At 49.7% G+C, this 23,675-nt stretch overlaps 3 protein-coding genes across 4 annotated transcripts; 2 read left to right on the top strand and 1 right to left on the bottom strand.

Moving 5' to 3' along the window:
- The first annotated feature begins 870 nt into the window (after positions 1-870).
- CCKLR-17D1 (Cholecystokinin-like receptor at 17D1) lies at positions 871-22,486 on the top strand. Its single transcript, XM_002134489.3, has 5 exons — positions 871-1,714; positions 15,237-15,437; positions 15,541-15,855; positions 19,723-20,056; positions 20,134-22,486. The coding sequence occupies exons 1-5, from the start codon at positions 1,246-1,248 to the stop codon at positions 20,555-20,557; spliced, it is 1,743 nt and encodes a 580-aa protein (XP_002134525.3). The 5' UTR covers positions 871-1,245; the 3' UTR covers positions 20,558-22,486.
- Positions 1,793-2,695, top strand: LOC26532636 (mitochondrial import inner membrane translocase subunit tim13). The gene has a single exon (XM_015186739.2). It carries the CDS (start codon positions 2,192-2,194, stop codon positions 2,678-2,680), a length of 489 nt encoding a protein of 162 aa, XP_015042225.2. The 5' UTR covers positions 1,793-2,191; the 3' UTR covers positions 2,681-2,695.
- Cyp308a1 (Cytochrome P450 308a1) lies at positions 17,587-19,334 on the bottom strand. 2 transcript variants are annotated; one of them, XM_015186741.2, is made up of 4 exons: positions 19,204-19,334; positions 18,603-19,149; positions 18,023-18,483; positions 17,587-17,956 (listed from the first exon to the last, which is right to left on the bottom strand). In XM_015186741.2, exons 1-4 carry the CDS (start codon positions 19,260-19,262, stop codon positions 17,680-17,682), a joined length of 1,344 nt encoding a protein of 447 aa, XP_015042227.2. In that variant the 5' UTR covers positions 19,263-19,334; the 3' UTR covers positions 17,587-17,679. The 2 variants fall into 2 exon arrangements, with proteins under 2 accessions (XP_015042227.2, XP_001354383.3); XM_001354347.4 differs by having other exon boundaries at positions 17,588-17,956; positions 18,023-18,505; positions 18,607-19,149.
- Positions 22,487-23,675: the final 1,189 nt, after the last annotated feature.

Genomic DNA, 23,675 nt, shown 5'->3' with positions numbered 1-23,675 from the left:
AGCCAGGGGCCAGGGGCCAGGGCCGAGAGAGAGAGGCTGCTGGGGTAACACCGCAATTCCACTCTCACTTTCACTTCGGAAGCTACTTCAGTTCCACCTAATGGGTGCTCTGTCCTCGAGTTGCTGTGTGATTTATAAAGCCACCAGGACCAGACAAGGCGAAAGCCGAAAGGTGTCGGGAGGCAAACAAAAAGAAAAGCGGTCTTTAAATAATGAGGCAAAGGTGTAAGCGAGTGGAAGTCAGCTCCTCCGTTGGCAGTGCGCTAATTAAGTTGACAAATGTGGCCTGCTTCCTTTCTGAGAGCTACCCCAAGCTACCCCGAGGTACCCCAAGCACTGATTATGATAATGTTATGCTCTGCCGGAGAGCGGAAGGAAGCGACCCAGACGCAGAACCAGAAACAGAATCAGAGCCAGAACCAGAACGAAGAGACTCTCCCCAGGGGGACATGCAAATTATTCAGCTGCGAATGTCAAAGCCCACTGATTGCCAAACATTGTCGGTCTTAATCAGTCGTCGTTTACCCTGACAAGAGTATGCAAAAGAACTGTCCCGCCTGTTCACTCGTTCTTTCGTACTCTATGAATTGCAATTGAATGACGTGTGGTAGTCCTGGGTGACCTGGGTGGTCTTGCAGGTGACAAGTGCCAGTTGCGGCCAAGATCCGGCCATTCCTTGCAGCAGAACATCGACGGCGGTCCCGTTCGAAGCCAGCAGCAGAGGACCAAAAGGTCGGCGGTCATAGCAACAAGTCCTTTGGCAACATGTTGCCCTGTGGCTGTGGTGAGTTGGCCGCAGCCGCTGTGTGGCCAACATGTTGCGGCTCCCGATGCCGGCTGCGTGCCACAGAAGGCGCCTCAGTGCTCCACGAAGGCTACGAGGCACGAGACACGCCGCGCACCGTGAGTTCTGTGTCCGTTCTTGGAGGTTCGCTCCCCACATTTTTTCTTGCGTACTTTTCGACTCCTTTGTGCTGTTCAGTGTCGCGTCGCGTCGCGAGTGCAAGGTTGCTGCAAGCGAGAGCCGATTCAAGTGATCAGCAAGGGAGGATCCGAGGAGATCCGAGGGACAGCCTCACGATTGGCACCTTCTACCGCTATCTTCGCCAGCTGCTGTCCGCGCTTGCCCCGCTGGCCACGGATGCCGTCCTCCAGCTCAATGGCACCTATGCTGCCCAGGAGCTCTATGGGGGCTCTCCGGGAGGCGTGGGTGGCGGAGGCAGTGGCAGTGGTAGTGGCAGCGGGATGGCGGAACAAGATTTGAGCATCAGTGGCATCGATCTGTACAACTACAGCTACAACTACACCGGCAACGGGTTGGAGTTTGCTCTGGAGGCGGACGGCCTTGGCTCCCGGCCAGGCTTTGGCTTACTGTCCAGCACACTGTCCGCCCCCACTGCCAACGCGGCCGCACCTAGCAGCAACCACAGCCACCGGAGTGGCGGAGTGGCGAAGGTGAGTGCGGATGTGCCAATCTGGGTGATACCCTGCTACTCGATCATCTTGCTCTGTGCCGTCGTGGGCAACCTGCTGGTGGTGCTCACCCTGGTGCAGAACCGTCGCATGCGCACCATCACCAATGTCTTTCTGCTCAACCTGGCCATCTCGGACATCCTGCTGGGGGTCTTCTGCATGCCCGTCACCCTGGTGGGCACCCTGCTGCGCCATTTCATCTTTGGCGAGTTCCTCTGCAAGCTCATCCAGTTTGCCCAGGGTAAGTCCAGGATAACTTTTGGCCAACTATTAGCATACTGGCATGCAAATATGTATTTACGCAGAACTATACACAGACACACACATGCAAGCAAGTAGAGCGCGTATGTTTGTTTCTCTTTCTGAAACCCAGATACGAAGATACGGAGTGCTACGGATTGTGCAGACCTAAGCGTTCGTTCGTTCGTTCGTTCCTTTCATCTGCCGACAGTCACTGGACACTCTCTCGCCATATGGATGTTTACATTATTCCCACTTCCATAAATACAACAAAACAGTATGGTTCATATGCGACTGGCCTGTACCCTATGCTGACATCGGTTAATGGAACAGAATACCCTACTACATAAATATCATTAGAATCTAATTTGAATGCGTTCGATAACAAATCAATACCGAAGTACCCATCGTCAATGTGTGTCATCTGTAAACCAATTGAGAACCAAGTAGACTTTACATTTGTGCAAGGAATGTCAAAATGACGGCAGAACTTGAATCTGAAAGTATTCACGCAAAGCAGGCCACTCGATCCGGTCATTGCAAACTGGAAGCTTGGAAGTTGTCAAGCGGTACGAGAATCCGAATCCGAATCCGAAAGGAGACTATATATTGGGCAAGCATGGAGCCAAAGCAGGAGACGTTGAAGAAACCCGACTCTGGTCAACTTAAACATATCAGGCAACAGATACTATTGGCCAATGTCCAGGAGCTGATCAAGAAGATGACGCATCGCTGCTTCAGAATCTGCATCGTGCGGCCGGGCCCCAGGCTAACAACCTCTGAGCGGGACTGCGTCTCCAACTGCGCGGATCTCTTCATGAAGTCGGTCCAACGGGTGTCGCAGCAATACTTCCGCCGCAGGCAATGGCAGCAGCAACGCCACCTAGCAAATGCCACTGCCGCTGCCGCTGCCGCTGCCGCTGCCGCTGCCGCTTCTTCTTCATTATCGGACAATAAAAAAGTTTAAATTTTAAAAGGCTTATGTATATTTGTTAAACTCGGCTACGAAGCAAATGCCAATGGGAGTTGGATTTTTGTTGGGAATGGGGAGAGGGATAGCTATTCCGTTTTGATAAGGTACTGTGGTGCATGGCCCATGGGACACGAGACCATCATGGAATTGACGGATTGTCTCTTTGGAATTGATTGTTGGATGTCGCGGTTATGGCGGATGATCTGCAGTGGACTTGAACCTAACGAAAGATTGAAAGATTAGGTAGGAAATATTCATTTTGAAGGTAATGAAAAATAGAGTGGAGTCGGCAATTTGAAAATGATACGGCTCCCGGCTCCCCCTTTTTACCCTGAAGCTTTTCTGGCACCTGAAACATGACGTATTTTATAAGCAAACTTTATAAAAGGATTGCAACCCAAAGAGAAAGCATCGAGCAAGTTGGCACGCTTTAAATGGCGCCTTCTTCGTAAACGCTCGCAAAACTTTGTCTAGCCCGAATGTAATGCTCCTTTGTCGTCGAGGCCATGCGAGAACAGAGTTCAACAGGAGCCGCAGGAGCTGTGACGCAGGATGCACAGGCTACGCCTAGACTCTAAATGGGGACATGGGGAGTGCTGGAGTGCTGCATACAGGCGTGAAGCGTCTTAGTCCCATAACTTTCTGATGCACCATACTCGAATTCAGTACTTTTGATGGCATGCTGATGCACGTCGATTTTCCACTTAAGCAAACTGCTCCCCATCCTCCATCCTCCATCGACTTCACGCACAATTTCCGCGTTTATTTATAGGTTAAATCATAATTCAAGGCCGCCGGCCCTTGGGCCTTAGGGCGTGGCCCACATTTGAGCTCCTCCATTCCTCTGTTGACACTCGTCCGGCCAAAGCCCGCTTTTTATGTCGTGTGGCGTGTGGCGAGTGTGCAAGTGTCCATATCTCTACGAGTATATCGCAGTGGGAGCAGTGGCTGGATGATACTGCGAGCACGAGGACCCAACTAACGACCGACGGGTATCAACAAGGATGCCGTCATTATGGACTTTTCAAGGGCTCGGAAGATTAAGTATGCACACTCCCCTCCACATACACTCCTTCTACACCTGGGCCACCCAGTGCCAATGGGACGTGGGGGTCTTTTAAAGACCTTTAATTCCAATGACTGACCCGAGATTTCATACGCATGGTCATGTCCCCATGTCCCTGTCTCCTCTGGGTCCAGGGCGCTTTTAAAACACGCTTCGCACACATAAATTTCGGCTTGGTGGCTTCATCTGCGGGGGATGTGCTCCTCGGATGTATGCTGTGTGCTGTTTGCTTTGGGTATGGAAGAAACCTACATCTACTAGATTGATCGTCAGATAAACAGTATTTTCCATGAAGTCAGCTTATTGTATGAAAGCTATGTATGCTCTTGTCCCATCCCATCTCATTCGCTTTCCCGAGTTTCGGGGCTGTTGAGTCGCCCAATTGCCGCATGTTACCGTGGGTTTTGAGAAACGGTCCTGACACCTGTCACAAGGCCTTATCAGTTGGGGAAACTTGATGGTCTGCTCGGTAGCTCAGCTCAGCTCAGCTCTGAAGTCGGTCCTCCCTCCCGGTGGAGATACTCTGCCTATTTCATCAAAGTGCATGCGAGATGACATTCTAATTATCTGCGCATCATTTATGAACTATGGAGCAGGAGAGAGAGGAGAAGGGAGAGATTTGGTCTTGGGAAATGGGATGGGAGGATGTTCATATGTTCCTTCGTCTGTCAGGCAAGGCTGAGAGGCTCTCAAGTATCCGAGACACAAAAGACCGATCCGATGACTTGCTAACCCGTGCAAAGGCCCCCCCAAAAGTCTAAGCCAAGGCAGTGCAGCATCAGAGACTCTGGCCCAGGCAAATCCCCGTTTTCAATGCGTATTACTCAAGACTCTAAACGAGATGGTGCTTTGGGTGCTTTGGTTGCTTTGGGTGTTTGGTGCCAGAAAAATACCCAGCGTCTTCAGGGCAATTCACGCGAAAGCATACAGGCGGCACAGTGTGGCATAGCCGATACTAATCCTGATGCAGGTTGAGACAGTCTGAGGCAAGCGTCCGTGTCTCATTCATTCCACTATGCAACGTCAAAGTCACGTCGCCTACACGTCCTACTACATCCGCCAGAAGGCGGTGTAAGTGTGTGTGTGTGCAGTTTCATGGCCTGTTTCCGTTTCCTGTGCCGCCTTCGTCGCAAACGACCCAGTCATCTCAGACGCTGCTCTGGTGTTTGTCTTTCTGCAAGTTTGTGTTCGGCGCTGCTCCTGCTTCATGTGTTCTGCTTCTTGTGTGCTTCTCGAGTGATGCCTCCTGCCTGCGCCTGGCATTCATATTACGGTTTCGACGGCTCCACGTCTAACTTATTAACAACATAATAACAATAGCAGCTGGCAAACAACTTGAACGCCTCCTTTGAGACACACACCCACACACCCACACATCCACACATCCACACACCACCACACACTCGCACACGTGCACATATAAATGGCAATTTGTTAGAAAAACACTTTGGCAGCCGAATACGGCTATCGCGTCCCGCCTCCCCTATCCCCCGCCAGGCACCATTGCAGCCCCGAGCGACCAAGCGACTCGCATCTGTTGCACGGACGGCATCGTCTTGCTCGTAAATTTATAAATGTCATCGCTGGCGCTGGCCAAGCTGTCAGCCCAATTTATGGGCATCATGTCAAGGTGCAGCGCTCAGTGCAATGCCTTGCCCACCCCTGCTCTAGGATCCATGGCGATCCATGGCTTGGACCACGCCCCTCTGATTTATTGTCGAAATTATGCAGTCGTGGCCATTGGCATTCCCACCAATTTTCGCCGCCTTGACACCGACTCCGCTTCCGATTCCGTCGCACGCCCCCATCTAGATACCTTTTCCACGTCCTTCTCCTGACTTGCTGAGCTGCCAATTCAATTACGATGCCAACGCCACGTGAGCGTGAGTCCCGGAGCAGGAGCAGGAGTGGGAGTGGGAGTCGAAAAAGAATCTGGAATGTGAATTCAATTTCGGATTAAAATCAGAATCTGAGAGCAGCTCGTTCCACTCTCCAGTTCCTCCAGTCCTGTCTCTGTTCTGACGACAGCGTAGCGTACCCGCTAATTTTTGTGAGACAGCCAGATTTTGTATTAAGCTTGTATTGATTTCACTGCGTGTTCAATCTGTGAGATCGAACAGTCCTCACTTGTTGCCCCAGAGTGTTGCCCCCGCTTGAAGTCCCAGGTTAAAGTCGTGCACTACCTTGAACCCGTGATCCGGCTGGCTGGGCTCCTGCTGCGCCTCCCATTCGGGTGCTCATTCAAGTCGCTGACGGCCCAGCAAATTAATGATTAATTGAATTTCTTCTATCGTCAGCTTTGCTGGTCCTGCTTTGCTGTTTTGGTTTTCGCTATTTCATCTCTAAGTAACCAAAATCAGCGCAATGTCGTCGTCGTCGTCGTCGTCCTCGTCGTCCTCGTCGTCCTCGTCGTCGCCATCGTAGTCATTAATTAGGCAAAGACCAAGGCAAAAGGCAAAGGCTGGCGAAAAGAGTGGCAGGCGAGAGTGGCAGGCATGGGGCAGAAGGCGACGGGAGACAGTGTTGTTGGAGCTGGTGGCAGAGACAGAGACGTAGAAGGGATGGCCTGGCCTGGCCGCATCCCGCAATGCACTTTGTGCAACTGCTTCACGAGACTAAGACCGTAGCAAGGGGCAAAGTTCCATGCACACACACATACACACAGACCCACTAGCAGCAAGGTTGTGCATACACGCCGCATGCGTGAGTGTGTGTGAGGGTGGCTGGGGGCATGGCGGCGTAGCCAAGGTAAATGCAGCATTAAGAGCAAATGCCATAAGTGGAAAAATGAAATGGAATAAAAAAATAACTACACTCCCCTTCAATGTGATGTGGTTGGTCGAGTGGGTTGCGGGTGGCGGACAGAAAAATGTTATTTACGTTCATCATCTCTCCCAAACACACGCACTTGTTCAAATACACCACCCACACGGAGAGCACAGGCAACACGAGCGCGCTCCCATGCGCCATTCACTCACTCAGTTTTTTGCACTGTAACTGTAGACTCTAGGGTAAAGCGGTAAATTTGACGTGGGCGGAGTGTGCAATCAGTCGGACCTCCCCTGCTGCCAAACCCTATCCTCATCATCACCCAACATAAATTGAATATTTTGAGATGCGGAGTGGAGTGTCGTGGCGTGGCGTGGAGACGGTCGACAGGCCGAGCGGTATTCCTTCTTAAACAGCAAAGCGACCACGCCCTGCCGCCTTACTTAGGTTCGTGCTGCTGCGACGACGCAACGCTCCGAGAATACTTTCCGCGCTGAGGCCGCGTACTCAGACATGCCATGGGGCGTTGGGGCTGGGGGCCTAGAATTTTCTTTCTGGTTGAAGGGTTTGTTTTGTTTGTGGCAGGCTTGTTCCGGGCGGGTTTTGTTGCCTCCCTTTAATCAGAGTTAACCAGGCGGAAATGCGACGAGCGTGAGCAGCCAGCCGCCCCGTGCAGCGCGGAACATTTTCAAGATTTGTTTTTTCTCGTCTAAAGCCAAAGCCATCATCATTTTTTTTTTTTGAAGTTCGTCCTCGCGCCCAAGCCTGTCCTTGTCCTTGTCCCCGCAACAATTGCGGGGCATTTGCAGAGGGGCAGATTTGGGGCTTACCTGAAGGAAAATGAGGAAACTACAGGCAAGAGCAGAGCCGCTTATTTCCTCGCTAATGCTGGCTAAGCCACATTTCACATTTCACATTTCGTTTCATTTTGTTTTCGACGTGTTTGGGACCTCCCCGTGTGTGGGAACTCTACGCTCCCAGCGGGTGGGGCATTATTTTATTACGAAACGGAGAGTATGCAATTAGCTATGCTCACCCAATGATGAGTCGCGTATTTTCCAATTCCGAATCCAATTGAAATTCCTTGGGAAATTCCTCGGGCAATGACAAAATCTAAGCACAAAGAGAAAGACCAATCGCTGGGGCGTGGGCGTGGGGGGCAAAGGCAAACAGCAACATGGAACCTACTATATCTGACAGTTTTCAACTGTTCTGACGCGTCCTCCATTGCAGATGCCATCGGAGCTAATATCTGTGCTGGCCACAAAAAAATGGGCTGATCGAATGTTATTACTGCAATACACACCATGCATATGCAAATCGATTATCCATTATTTAAATATATTCGCAAATAGGGAAAAACTCGCTGATCGAACTGATTGGCCGTGTGGCACCAATCATTCCGTGTGCTGGTCCTGCTCCTGCTCCTGCTTCTGGTCCTGGTCGAACGGAAAAGTTGAATTTGTTTGCATCAGCAAACAATGGATAAGGCGACTGCCCATCACATTTGCATACACCCACAAAGTGAGAAAGGTGAAGTGTAAAATGGAAATGTGATCCTAATAAATGTGACCCGCCCTTTAGTGCTATTCTCCATTTGGCCATGGCATTCTCCTCTGACACTTTCTGCTGCCACCTGAGTCAAGTGCTTTTTGTGGTGGTCATATAATTGATTCCAGAGCTCCTCGGAGACACAGCCCGGACTGCCTTTGCCTTTGCCTTTGCATTTGCCTTTGTGGAATGTCCTCCTCGATCTGGACTCTCATCAGTGGCCTCCCACGCATACTCCCACGCACCCTCAGTGTGAGTAATTTGTGTGCTGAGTTTTGAGAGAGGCGGGCGGGCACTTGCCGCAGTGAAATATACTTTCAGCAGAATTAATGTGGCGCGAGGGAGGAGCCAAAGAGCGGGTGGACTGGAGTGGAGCGGAATGGGGTGGGGGGAATGGAATGACACAAAGAATTTGCTCTTGCGCCACATGCCACAAAAGGAATATAAATGAGACGCAACTTTTTAACTTTCTTTGCATTTGAGAATTTGAACTCCTACCTTTGCCATTGCCATTCGCATTGCCATTGCCATTGGCGTTGCCTTTCCTTTGCCTTTGGGGACTGCCTGTGGGAGGACGCGACACCTTGACAGCCCTTTATCCGAAATTAATATTACTTATGTATGTATTTGCAATACGGGTACGAGAACGAGAACGAAAACGAGTAGTAGTAGGAGGAGTATGTACAATATCATCATGATAAGCGATGCTGAACGCCAAAGAGCTGTCAACCTGGTGTTGTTGTTGTTTTCGGGGCATCGCAGTAAGACGGTCAAGTGCCTTCGCCCACCGAGTGCTCCCCCGCCCGGCTCTCAGTTTGTTTTGCAAAAGAAATGTATTACTGCGGACATAATTTCAAAGTTTGTCTCCCCATGTCCGATGGCGTGACCATGACGGAGCCTGGGCCGAGTGGAGCCATGGAGTGATGAGAGCTGAACATTGAAGGGACGAGTGGACACCGCCATGGCAACAATTATTCCGTGCCTAAGTAGCCAGGCACGACGAGGAGCACGCCATTGACTTCTGTTCAACGATGCCCGTACCAGTCCCAGTCCCAGTCCCAGTCAAAGTCCCAGTCCCAGTCCCGGGCTGCGAATACAAAGCTTGTTTATAGTTTGCATTGACCGAGCAGGCCAAGGATAAGACTTTGTTCGAGAGGGAGGCTGGGCTTTCTTTGCAAAAGTTTCCAGAAAAACATGATTGCACTCTGAGCTTGGCTAAGCACTTCAGTCTGTGAGCCGCCCAGATCTCTGCGAAACATCTCATCTAAGGGTGGAAGGGTTTAAGGGTGGACTACTCATATTGCGTTGCCAGACATCCGGCACAGGCATGAATGATCTCTGGATTACCTCTTTGCGCTCACCGCCCTTGTGGTGTGCACTCGACGACAGGAATTTCCTGATTGGCTTTTTCAAGAAATCCGTGCCCAGTCTTGACGGACATTTCCCTGTGTCCTGTGTCGCCTTCCGACTCCAACTCTGGCCCGGACAACGACATTTCGACTGTACGGCAAATGGAGCATAAACAGGTCAACAATTGCAATTGCAATGCATACCGAATGAAGTTCTGCTAAAAGTTGATTTCGGAGTAGGGCTCGTCCTGGCCTCACTGCTTGCCAGGATGCATGTATAAAGGACGATTTGAACAAAGCCAATGACCCCTTTTTTTCGTTTCCTCAATCCTCAATCTCCTGAATTGTGCACTCACAGCTCAGAGCTCAGAGCAGGAGGGAGTGCAGCCCTTTGCCAGCTCCTTGCCTTACAGGTCATTTACCAGGTCCTTGTCCAAGGACCGGTAACCCAATCAAGGGCACAGTGCTAAAGTCACATCACATTATTCGATCTGGCTACGAAGCTCAATTAAGAGGCAGCCCTTCCTACCCCACTCTCACCAGATTCTTCCCTGTTTCCCATCCCCATTTGTCTCTATTTATCGTTCCCGTCCAGGATCCGCCAATGGCTGTGTTAGACATTTTAATTTGCTGTGTTCTACAATTTTCCTCACAAATTCATTCCGATTGAGGGTCTTCAGTGTGCTTATAGCTCTTTTATATTGCTGTAGAAAAGCATACACATAGAACACATTGAAAACAAAATAAAATAACGATGCCCCAGTCCCGACGTCTGCCCCGGCCCCGCCCTATCGATGTCCTTTGACTGCTCTCCAGCCGCAGGTCGTGGGGCTAGGAGGTAGGGTCGTGGGGCGTCACAGTTGGTGCTCTCCCTTCGGTTAGCAATAACTTTCTGTATTAAAACGTAAAAAAACAATGGAGCCCAATATTTTATATAATTTCAGAATTTTGCAGGACGAGCAGCAGGCAAAGTTCAAACAGAAAAAGCACACACAATAAAAATAAATGGAATGGGGAATGAGCGATTCTGCTGCCAATGACCAAGGACCGACGATCCGATACCCGTTGCCAGTGGGAGCATTCGAATGTTGCTTTTTCATCCCTGCCATGACAGTCGGGTGTTCGTTCTGTTATGTTCAGTATTTAGTTTTTTCTCCTCCCTGGTTGATGGGCACCATAGGAAGTGCATCCGATCATCCGCGCATCCGAGCTTCCAAACTTCCGAGCATCAGAGTGATTGATTGTCCTCCTGGTTATGTCCTGATGGGCACAGAGCAAACATAAGTCGAAAGTCGCACCCTCCACTTTTTATAGAGAGAAATGAGGCTGAATTGAGTTCGGGCTCAGTTCTCTGCCTTTTTTGTTTCATTTCAATCTTGAGTCGTGCGTCGACAGGCCAAAGTTTTGCCCAGCCAGCCAATTTTTTATTGTTGTCTCAAATTTGGAATTATTTTTATTGGAGACTCTGCCACGCACAGGGGGGGCGCAGGAGGCACAAACATTGGGACTAGTCCATAAAAATCCACTTTCAGCTATGGCTGGGAGCTATGTAACTGGCAGGGAAGTGCCATTTGGCAGTGCGAGCAGGACATATGGACTCATTGTCATTGAGAGGAAAACGGGCGCTAAATCAAAATCGAACGACCAGAGGGAGGGGAAGAATGGAGAGGAAGATGGGTTTGGATTTGGATTTGGATTTTGATTTAGATTCCGCACACTGATTCGGATTCGCATTCAAATTTTGGGTGGGATTGAAAGTGGCAATGGCAATGGAAACGGATATGGGCATGAGCATGGAAATTGAAATGGGCCATGGATGAAATCGATTTGCATCTAACACTTAAAGTCATTTCAAATTTGATAACAATAATTTATGAAGCTGTTGTATTGCAATTTTCGCAAATAAATTACATTATGTATTTATGATGGCTGGATCCAAGTGGATTGCTTTATGCGGATACGCAGCAATCGGACGCAGATAATCCGTGTCAATGTCTGTTTATAGAGAGAGTTTATATTTAAGCACACTACCCCCCGGTCTGGAAAATCCTTTAACAATTTACTGTATTTAAATCAAAACAGCATTTTAACAGCGCCTTCTAATGCACTTCTCATAAATAGCAGCTAAGTGACCCGGTGGCAGATATTGTAGAGCGAAAGCCTTCAAGCTCCCCACAGAGTGGTTAGGTATTTTTCTACAGCTTATTTATAGTTATCATGTGTTTACTGCTGATGTTTACTGCTGATGTTCACTGCTCATAAAAACGGACACAAACATGTGGCAAGGAATTATGACTACGCAAATGATGCTGCCAGCCACAGCACGCTTTGCGGTAGCACGTTTGCTGATACCTGCAGCGAGTAGCCCAACACACTGCTCTCCCTTCCATGTTTGCGCTTATTTGCTGTTGGGATTCGTTTCGAAATTCAGTCCGCCAGAACAGCAGTCAGCTGGGAAACATCAGGTGGGATCTAAAGCAATTATAATCCATACACCGATTCCGATTCCGACTCCGACTCCGACTCCGGTATAGTCTGGCCGATTTTCGATTGCCACTCAAATTATTCCTTTGGTTTCGCAATCCGGAATCCCAAATAAGAAGCTCTGCTCTGTCGTGCACTCATTCAGGGCATGGCTTTCTTTGAACGACCGCACTCGATGCTCTATCTTATTTAGATGCGGTTCAGAAACTTTTCTTCCCAGCACCAGAGATGGGTCAGCATCTTCATGTACTGTTGCCCCGAGGCACGAGTTTCACAAGCAGCCACCGTTCTTCGGCAAGTGAGTTGCAGCTGTCCGTCAGACCCAGACCTCTGCCCATCCGCAAGAAATTGGACTCCAATCCAGTCCAGTCCAGTCCGTTTGGTGCGCATCCCTGGGGTCTTGGCAGTAGACGGCTTGTTGGTTCTACTTTTGCGGTTTCCGGCTTAATTAGATGCCACTTTTGAATTGGAAAATTGACCCCACAGCCGTCGAGAGTGCAGAAATCTGAAAGAGATCAAAAACAAACAGCAACAGAAGCAACTGGAACAACTGGAGCAACAGGAGTAGCAGCATTCACCTCCTGGTCGGGCTGCTGCTGAAGCCCACCAAATTGCATAGCTGCCAAACGGGATTCATCGCCGGCACGCTGACCCACAGCACAATAAGAAGCCATGAAAACCGTGAAACAAATTTATTCTCTATGAAATATCCGTTTAAAGCAAGGCTGCATCTCCCACTCCGTGGGCGATGGTTCGAAATATAATTCCGAAGACGGCCTGCAGTTTCAATTGGATTTTTAGACGGGGGTGTGGCTGTTAATTTAATTGGATTTAAGTGGATGGGGGATTGGATTGCTTGCAGCATTAAAAATGTCAAAGGTGGCAGACAGAGAGTACGCATGTGTTTGTGCAGCTTGGATTGCCTGCGGGAGTCAAAACTGAGGACACAAATGCAATACATTATGAAAGATACAATTACAAAGTCGGACAGCTCTCACCCCAGGCTCGTATTCGTTTGCAACAAAATGCCTTAATTGTTAGACTTACGGTGAGAAAACGGAGCACACGGAATACATTTTCGACAATTTCCAATGCGATACTCACACAATGTGCGACAAACACACATGTGAAGCTGAAGCTATGTACATATTTACGAGTACATATATTTTTCTGCACGAAAAACTCATTTGAAGTTTGTCCATGTAGCATGGAGCGTGGACCAAAAAGTCGAGGGGCAACCACAAGGGAAAACAAAGCTGTGCGACTCTGTCGGAGAATTGTGATTTGCTGACCCAAGATGGATTTGAACACCTGAGCACCTGAGCACCTGAACACGCTGAGCATACAATTTCGGGCTGCCAGGGTTTGCTTTGAACGGAATGGGGAATGGGAACGGAATCCACAAAGCCTGATACACTGGGGCGCAGAGGAGGCTCTTCATGGAGGCTCTACCGATGGCCAGACCTCAATCTGCAAATCAAAGCTCAGACTCGTGGATTCCTCTGCAGCTGACATACTCGAACTCTCATAAGCACTTTGCCTGGCTCCTCTGGTTTTTGCCTATTTTGTGGCTGCGACAACAGAAACAGAAAAAAAAAGTAAAATAAAAAGAGCAAAAGAGGAATTTTTGGCAGGTAAACGGCGACTTGTGCGATTTATGTGTCATGAAAGGGAATGCGAATTGGCGGGGAAAGCATACCAATTGCTGAGCAGCGGCACTGCAGGATATTTTACCCAAATATTAGTTACATATGTCCAAGTCAATGCTCTCGACTCTTATTGACGTTCATTCAATCAGGAAACCGACATACTCGTACGACATGGTACTCGTATTTATGACCAGCGTCGAGTGCTCCTCAACAATGTTTTTCAATTTCCCATTCCGCCATTGCACTATGGGCAATAATGTCCTTTTTTGTTCGTCTGTTTTTGTTGTTCAGAATTTTTAAATTATTTACTAACGGTCAAAGTGTTTGCAATAGTTTTATTGTCTGATAGACCGATGTGTTTTATAACAGTATGATCCAACATAAAAAATTTATGGGAGTTCTCTCAGAGAATACCTTTTAATATACATATATAGTTTCGTATAGTTTGAAGATTATAGATTAGATTATAGAACTATAGGACGGACCCTATTACCCCTACTATCAAAATAGTTAAAAAAAAAATTACAAAAAATAATACCTACATTTTAAAATTTAACTTGAAGTTAAAATCTAGATTAAAAACCGAAAGAACCGAAATTTTGCCCATAGTACATAGTAAATAGGTGGGGCACTTGGCCCTCTTCTGCGAGCAGGGGGCTATTTTGCTTCATTCATTTCATTGTTCCGTTCCGTTCCGTTCCCGCACGCTTTGGTTCTCGGTTTGGTCTAGATTCTATTTTCAAAATTTCCATAAAATTGCCATTTTTGTTTCGGCCTCTGAGCACTGAGCCGCATATTCTGATGATGTCCGTACGGGTACGGTGGGTACGGGTATGCGTAAAAGGGTGTGCTGTCCGTGGACCCCGTGGACCCGCAGCCAAGCGACTGCGACAGAGCTAAATTTAATTTGGTTAATGAGCTTGGCCTGTTTCATCATCCCATCCCTGGGCTACGACGAAACGAAACCCATTCGCAGAGCAGAGCTATGCGAGCTGTGTTGGCGTTGGCTTTTATTATGCTCCTTCTTGATGCTGATGGCGAATACTCGTAGCTTTGGGACTGCTGGTACTCGGATTAGCATTGGGATATTGGCGTAAGCGGGAGTCACATCCGCTTTAAGCTCGGTTATGGAAATGGAAGGGGGACTGGGAGCTGGGGGCTGGGGGCTGGGGACTGCGGACTGGGGGCTGCCATTGCGACAACAGTTGCCACTTTGATTAAATGCCTTTCTTCTTCCGTGGGTTCATTAGAGAAGCCGCCGGCATGCTCCGCTTTAGGTATCAGTGCCGCCAACATCAGCATCAGAATCCTCTAGGGCGAGCTTCGGGGCACAAGTAGAAACCAAATCCAAAACCAAAACCGAAAAAGACATTAACATTTTAATTATTCCTCCGTTTGCGTTGAATGGCGTTGGGTCCTTTATTCATTGAAAGCCCGGGCCAAGCGTGACAATTGCCAAATATTCAGCGAATAAAACTTAATGGGGGGAACGGAGGATGGTGGTCGCATGCCTATTCGGAAATGTCATCAATATCCCGAAAATGAGCGGCATAAAAGTGAAAACTTTACAGATGGATGCCCATAAAACAGATAAATAATTATTCGAAACACGAGGGAGGGCCCATGATTTTATCAAATAAAGTTTCTCGCTCAAGTAATTGTTCATTTCCGCTTCTTTGCAGCCGCCTCTGTGGCCGTATCCTCGTGGACCCTGGTGGCCATATCCTGCGAGCGCTACTACGCCATCTGCCATCCGCTGAGGTCGCGGACTTGGCAAACGATCAACCACGCCAACAAAATTATCGCCATCATCTGGCTGGGCAGCCTGCTCTGCATGACCCCCATAGCGCTCTTCAGCCAGCTGATGCCGACCAGTCGCCCAGGTGAGTGTCTCGCCACAGCCAGGGCCAAAAGAGCCAAGAACCAAGAGCCAAAAACCAACAGCAATGAACCGCATGGCACTGACCTGACTGATTGTTCTTTCAGGGCTACGCAAATGCCGCGAGCAGTGGCCCGCCGACAGCCTGAACTACGAGCGGGCTTACAACCTGTTCCTGGACCTGGCCCTCCTCGTCCTTCCCTTGCTGGCGCTGAGCTTCACCTATCTGTTCATCACCCGCACCCTATACGTGAGCATGCGGAACGAGCGGGCCATGAACTTCGGCAGCAGTGGACCTGAAGTGCCCGGCCCCGGTCCGGCCGGCAGCAGCCAGAGGCGCTCCAATGGCAGCCACAGCCAGTCCCTGGAAACAGGGATCCAGCAGCAGCAGCAGCAGTTCGGCACTCCCCAGTACTACTACGGTGAGTGACAAAGCGTTCAAAGATTGCAGCAGAGGTGCCGTGCCATGCCGCAAGTCAAACTTAAATTAGTGGGAACTGTTCCCGGCAGGATGCCATTCGGGATTAGTCTCTGCCCCCAGCCTGCGTCACACACAATTTACATGCAAAGTTTGCCACGCACGAAATGCGTTCCCATCACATCCCCCAGTGGATGCGATAGCAGAGCCGAAATGGCGTTGGGGCCCGAGGCAGCCATAACGGGATGAGTGTGAATGAGCCAGATATAAAGAGAGAGGGGCTGCTGAAGTGTCGAGGCGAGAAGAGAGAAGAAGTTTTAGAGAAGTGTTGCCAAGAATGCGTGCAGAGGCAATAACCGGGCGAAGGCTTCGAGCATTTCGACATTCATTTACATTCACTTTGACAGATTAAAGAGCGCTTCCCCATCGGTGATGGCTGATGCTGGCTGTCTGGGATTTGTGCCGCTGCTTCTCTCAATGCAAATAAGCATAATCCGATGATTGTGCTTGAAGAAAAAGCACCGATACTCCAGAAAATCGATTCCTCCAATTCGGCTTTAATTCGTTTCCCCTTGAACACCCAACCAACCCAACCCACACAGCGTTCTTTCCATTTCCATGTATTACAATGTATTCAGCAAAGTCGAGTATATACCGACCACACTTTATTGAATTGTAACTGACGCGACGTGTTCTATGAGTGCACACGTGAATTGATGTGAATGCTCCGCCGGTACAGTAAATCTCCCGAGATTCCAGTCAACGATTCTCTGGAGAAATTTGGGCAAACTTGTTGCACAGCGTACAACGAGCTGTCGTCATCAAATATTACCAGCTCCTGTACATCGCCGCCCCACAACTGTCCAATTAACATCTTAGAGATCTAAAGGCTTGGGGCTCCAGCCATCAAGCGCGTTTTGGGCACGTGATGGTAGCAACCTCCCACAGGGGCTCATTTGCATGAAGGGGTTCCATGTTGAGTCCTCAAGGAATAGCAGGCCAGACTCGATAAAGTCTCTGTATGTGGGTTCCAAGGATGGAAAATGAAAATTGCGCATTAGCATAGGACCTTACTTCTATTTCGGAGCCGTGTCCTCCCTCGGAATTAGAATGAATTATCGCAGCACATGAGACACAGGACAGAGGACAGTCGGTTGAGGTCGTTTCAGTGCTGCTGGCTCTGCTCTTACTCGTATCCTGCTTAGGTGGTTGACCTCCTCTTCCTGCTCGGGACGGGACGGAACCAGGACCTTTACAATCGAGAAGCTACCATCGCCTCGGTCTCCTTCCTCCGTTCTCCGTCCCAAATATAAAGGGTCAAGTTAAGTGCCGTAAATTATGCAGGAGACAGCATTTAAGCGCTCGTTAAGGGCCTTCATCCCGCTGCTGGGCATCCAAATTTAGGGGTTGCACATTTTCACATACTTGGCGAATGGCATGTGACAATAAATTTGATTTAATTTTTAATCTTTTCGCTTCGTTTACGGGCACTGCCTTGATAATTTCGTGCCGTAAATTGCCATGGCCTGGGCCCGTCCCGCGAGTCAGTATGTGCATCGGCAGATGCCCCCCCTCCGCCACCAGATCCGAGCTGGCAATTTGCATATCCTAGTGCCATGTAATTAGAGCCAGCCGTGTATTGCTTGCCACTGCGCGCTCAAGCTCATTTGTGCCCCACTTCAGGCTGGCGTTAGTATAAGTTTTGGGGTCGATGCACAAACACTCTTTTTCGGCCAACCCAGCTGATCCGCCAATGATTTCCTAGAGATTGATTTATTTAATTGGAAGAAGGACAGACAAAAAGAAGAAGAAGTTACGCGGCGCGGCGCTATCGCTTTTGGAGCTGCAGCCAAATTCCGTGCTTACTGGCCGTCAGGAAGGTGAGCGGCGAGACCTGCACCGGATCTTGAGCTTGATCTGCGAGAGAGAAGGAGTAGTCCCGGAGCAGGGTAACCAGTGCCGCCTTTGTCTGGGCCAGTCCCAGCCGCATACCCGGGCACATACGAGGTCCGGCCCCGAAGCCGAGGAAACGGCAGCCCATCGGAGACGTGTCCATAAAGCGCTCTGGCTGGAACTTTAGCGGATCGGAATAGAGATTCGGGTCCCTAAAAATACGAAAGATTGCTGTACAAATATCTAGATTGGAGCTGCTTGTGGGTTGAGAGACTTACATATGTATGGCCTGGACTGGGAGCACCAAGACCGTACCCAAGGCAACCTGAATGCTGCCATGACTTCCAACAGCCGTGTCCGTGTCCGACCTTTGTGGTGGCAAGGTAAAGGATTTGGTGCAGCGCTTTTGGAGTGCCTGCATGGCCGGGTGAAGGCGCAGTGTCTCAAGGAGGGCAGCTTCCGCATACCTCAGCTCCGCCAGCGCGGCGTGCCCCACGAGAAGACCGCCATGCCGCTGTGCCACCTCCTCCAGCTCCGTCTGCACACGACGCTGAGCGGACTCGTTGCGAGACAATTCGTAGAGGGCAAATGCGAGGAGCATGGCCGAAGTCTCGTACCCCTCGAGCAGCAGGGTGGTGGCGTGTCCCGCCAGGTCTCCTTGTTCTCCCTGCTTGTCCCCAAGCCAGTGCAGAAAGTTGTTGGCTCCGCTCCTGGCACGCACCAGAGCACAAAGCCAGTCCTGCAGCGAAAGAGGCACGTAGCTGAAATGTTGAAGGCGTAGAGCTAAGCCGTGAGTGTGCCCCCTCAAATAACATCTCCAAACTACTAGCTGAATGAACACAAGATTTATGTCCTTACCCACCGATGTTGCAGAATGTTCGCGAGGCGCGACGAGTGCAACAGTGCAATGGTTTCGAGCAGGCTCCACGCACTGGGTTGAAAGAGCGGCAGCAGTCTCTGCAGCCACTGGCTTCCTTTCTCCTGATCTTCGTCATAGCACAGGCAATGGGCATCCAGGCCAAAGACGGCCGAGGCAATCACCTGGAGCGTGTACCGGGTGGCCAGCGCCTTCGCCTCGAAGCGCTCGCCGGTCAGACGCCTTCCGACAAACTCCTGCAATTGCTGGCAAGCTGCAGCTACGTGGGGGAGCGTCTGACGCAACCGGCTGGGAGTGAAGAGGGGCACCAGGTCGGCGCGCAGTATCCGCCAGCGATCGCCGCTGGCAATAAACGGATTGCAGGTGGCAAGGACATCGCGTTGGGCGTCCACATTAACGGCGTTGTCGGCACAGTTCAGAAAGCTGCTTCCAACGAGGACTTCGCGCACCAGCCGTTGGTCCCTCACCAGTATGGCGGGCTCATTGAACAGACGATAGAAGCCCACGTAGCGCAGTTCTGGATGCTGTCTGATCAGATTACGGCTAAGGTTGATTGAGTCACTCGACGCCGCTGCTGCTCACCTGTATATTTGTTCGTAGACCTCGCCATATGACCGCTGACCCAGAGCAAAGCTGGCCATGTTGCCCACCAGCGGGCAGCCTTGGGGACCGGACACTACGCGGCGTCGCCAGTGGCTGTTTGACCCGGCCAGTCGTCGCCACAGGGTCCCCAAAAAGAAAAGCAGAAGCAGTAACAGGAGTAGCAGAAGCAGCAGCATCGAATCGATTCCAGATGGGAATGAACACTCAGCCGAGCCTCGAAGTGCTTATACGTGTTCGCTTCAAGCACCAGATTGCCGGATTGCCGGATTGTCGGATTGTGGGATTGCATCGTGACTGCACTGATTGCATGTTCAGTGTCTTCGCATTTTGGTTGCGTGCTGGAGAACCGCATGCTAGGTTCTCCGACTATATTCATTCATTAAGTGCTGTGATTGATGTACTGTAGGTACATAAAATAGGCATACACTTTGTGTAAGTGATTTAGGCAGTTAACTATACGGGTATATTCTATATTCTTCAAATCTGATTCTTCCGCAGCGGACAGCTACTCCCATGGCGGCAGCAAGAGGAAGCTCCTTGGGGGCGCCTGCGAAGGGCGCAGGCATCTCTACTGCATGCGCAGTGCATCCGTGAAGTCCCTGCGGCAGCAGCAGCAGCAGCACCACTCTCAGCTCCCGCCGATAAACGGTTGTGCCGGCGGCGGAGGCGGGGGCGGTGGCGGTGGCGGAGGCGACTGTTGCAGTCGGGCCCAACGGCTGCGGCATCAGTTGCAGCACCAGCAGATCTGCATGGGCATGGGCAATGACAACGAGTCGCGGCGCAAATCCCTGTCGCAGCCCAGCCTGCGCATCACAGAAGCGGGGCTGCGAAGGTAAGTCATCCTCCCCTGCATCCTCTTGAGCTGCATTAGCCGCATTAACCAATTTGAATGTACCCCTTTACCTTTAGCATCGTGCCACGCCGCTCGAACGAGAGCAAGAGCCTGGAGAGTAAGAAGCGGGTAGTGAAGATGTTGTTCGTGCTGGTCCTGGAGTTCTTCATCTGCTGGACGCCGCTGTACGTGATCAACACGATGACGATGCTGATCGGACCTGTGGTGTACGAGTATGTGGACTACACGGCCATCAGCTTCCTGCAACTGTTGGCCTACTCATCCAGCTGTTGCAACCCGATCACCTACTGCTTCATGAACGCCAGCTTCCGACGCGCCTTCGTGGACACCTTCAAGGTGCGGATGTGCGATGGGGGCCGCCTATGCTTCTGGCGGCGACGTTCCAAGAACGAGACCAACCTGTCCGTGGCCGGAAACTCGATTGCCCTGGCCAATTCGGTCATGTCCAGCCACACCATTCTGGAGAGTCCACGCCTCTGAGCCGCCGCTCGTGGCAGGGAGTCCGAGCGGCGCCAGTTAAAGGTAATGGAGACGGAGTCGCTGTAGGAGCGAGAACGAGTATGTCCCTACGAGGTGTCCACCCAACAGGCAGCAAAATATGTGATGATGCAATGTGAACGAAACTGAAACTTAAACTAAAGGAACTGTGGTTGTCAACGACTCTACCGCGTTGTGAATGTAAATGTGCGTGGATAGACGGATGGGTGGATGGGTGGATGGATGAACCTACCTAAAGAGTGGGTATGCTAGTTATCTTTTCTACGTATGGGCGTCCCCTCCCTTCCCGCTGTTACTAAATATGCATACAATATGTGCAACTAATGTTTTAAATGTGAATCTAGAGTTACTATCATTCGAGTTGTTAAATGTGAATTGTTAGACTTAACCCCTGCTTACACCTGCTACACGTTTTCCTATACATTCATAAATGTATTTCGTATGGGTGTGTATGCAATCAATCAATCAATCAATAAATCAAAGGAAATACAGGGCCCAAGGGTAATACAGCGTTGTTAAATTGTCCTATTTAGCCACTAAAGGTATTACTCTTACCCCTTTTCCTGTTAACCGTTAACCGTTAACCGTTAACCGTTTCCCGTACCCCTTCCGCCGAGAGCGAACACTTTTACTTATTGTCACGCACAGCCAGGTTTCACTGAAGCATGCATTTGACATGTAACCAACCTCCAACCTCCGACCTCCCATGGGGGGTGGGGCAAGGCTGGTCGCAGGCTGATATTACAGGGTAAACATAAACATAAATATTTAGATACATATAAAGATTCATGCATAGATAAATCACAGTTGGATGGGTGCCCGCTCTAGGGTCAATCAACAGCAAAACAAAACCAAACAAAAACACAAACAACAACGTTTCTTTCGTTCAAATAAATGTGAAATTCAATTCTAAGTAGTTGATTGTAGCTGAAAATGCATTAAATGTAATTAATATTCTAAAATAAGTGCAACCTGCAAGGAACATATACATACATGCACACACACACCTAACCACCCAACAACCCAACCACCCACCTCACCCACACAGACAGACACAAATACATATTATATAAGAGATATGTGAATTCTTTTGCTCCTGTACACTTCAACGAACTTGACAATTGCAATTACGAGTATTCTAATATCAATATGGTCGTCTCTAAATGTTTTTATGCAAATAAATTAAAATAAAATCAAAGAAACCACACACCGAATTCACTTAATAATCACCAGAGACGACCTTTGCATGCCCCGAAAACACCCCGCCCCATCAGAAACCGTAGAAGGAACACGAACCCTGAGCCGGAGCCGGAGCTGGAGCCGGAGCCGGTGCCGAAGTCGAGCTCAGAAGCTAATTGATTACCTGCCAGATTGACTTTGCGTCGTCATTAGCTCAGAGATGGCCTCAGACGGAATAATGGTACCCCATACAGGTAGACAGCTATACAGCTATGCTTGTATACATGGGTGGGTGTTGGACACAAGGCAAGCAAATGACCACAGGACTTGGCTTGGCAGCTCGTCAGGAATTGCAGGAGATTACAGCAGTCCTGTACCCCCCTGAACCCCCTACATAGGCTGGCCATTTGCAGCTAATGAGCTGGGAATTAATTTCGTTGCAGCATGCGATGAGCTCCAGCTCCGTAACCAGCGAGCCAGAGCAACTAGCCATCCTGCCCAGCCCTGCTCTGGCCTGGCCTGGTCTGGCCGTCACTGAGCTGTCAGGCACAGAGACTGAAGACCTGAAGCCTACCATTTGCAGCACCCTCACATGACATGGGGGGGCCATGTGTGAGGGAACGCTGTTAGCTAGAGGGGGACTCGAGCTAGGCCGATGCCACAAACCTTAATTAATTGAAAACGACTTTAAAATACCTGCTACTCGAAGTCTAACACTTCTACGGAACTTTTACATGAATACCACCCACTCACCAAAACACTGAGAAGAATCAGGAATCCTAAGAACTAAGTATTTTTATAATACAAAATATGACACAAAAATCGTTTTCAGATTTATATTGAAATTTAATTGAAAATACAAATTTTCCTCAAAATACCACCTCAATATCAAAATATCACTTACCTCAAATGTCCTTCTACATATGAGTTCAGTTATTATTTTCCATTTATATAATAAAATTATAAGTTGATTGCGTCTTTCCAGACGAATGGGTATACTTTGCGGAAAGAAATACTGGGTAATAATTAATAATGGCGGCCGAGCTACAAATGGCCCTGGGAGGTAGAATGTTTGACTGTTTCCGAGCTCGTACAGGACACAGGATTCCACAGAATTCCACGGATCGATGGAATGCGAAGGGAGTGGGTAGTGGGCGGGCAGTCCGAACATGCCAGCACTGCTGTATCGGTCAGGATAAATCAATTTCCATTCGGAGGACAACAAATGAATCGCACGCAATCAACCAACGCAACCACTGCGGTGGATGGTCGTGTCGAGGCACCACCAAGGAGAAGGAACTGAGGCGGCTCTGATTGATGTACCACATATCGCAGCAAGCAAACTGCGATCCTTGTAGCAAGGAAGTCCCTTCCAGGTTCGAAACTTGTCTGGCGAACCAATCACTCATGATTTTCTACCCCACGGCGCAGTGGCCCACCACTGACCAATGTGTAATTGCTGATAGTACCTACTACTGATGGAGAATGGATAATTGCAGTTGGCTTTGAGTAGCCACCCAACTGCATGCGGAATCAAGCCAACAACGAGGCTTGGCTGAGCAGTAAATGGGGAGGGTGGAAGGATTTGATCGATTGAATTTGTACTTCCAGCCCCAGGGAGCACAGCACATGGCCTGGTCTCATTGGATGACCTTTCGTAACAGCAGGGGGAATGTCCCATGAGGGTGGGCTTCGCGCTAGCCTGAGCCTCCTTAGCTGCTTTGCGCTCGTTGTGGCGCCCGTACGTGACAAATACCGCTACTATAACGTATAATGAGCGCCTCCACAAACAACAACTGTCCAGGCAACACATCATTCTTGTATTTCGATTACTACGAGCATTAGTTCATCCGAACCGGCCCCAGGAATGACTGAGATAGAGAGAGACAGCCCTGAATGCATTCCGAAATCCGGACTGCCT

Source organism: Drosophila pseudoobscura, chromosome X (genome assembly GCF_009870125.1).
Source record: "Drosophila pseudoobscura strain MV-25-SWS-2005 chromosome X, UCI_Dpse_MV25, whole genome shotgun sequence".
Taxonomy (NCBI): domain Eukaryota; kingdom Metazoa; phylum Arthropoda; class Insecta; order Diptera; family Drosophilidae; genus Drosophila; species Drosophila pseudoobscura.
Note: the sequence above shows the minus strand (reverse complement) of the source record. Positions and strands in the feature narration are given on the sequence as shown.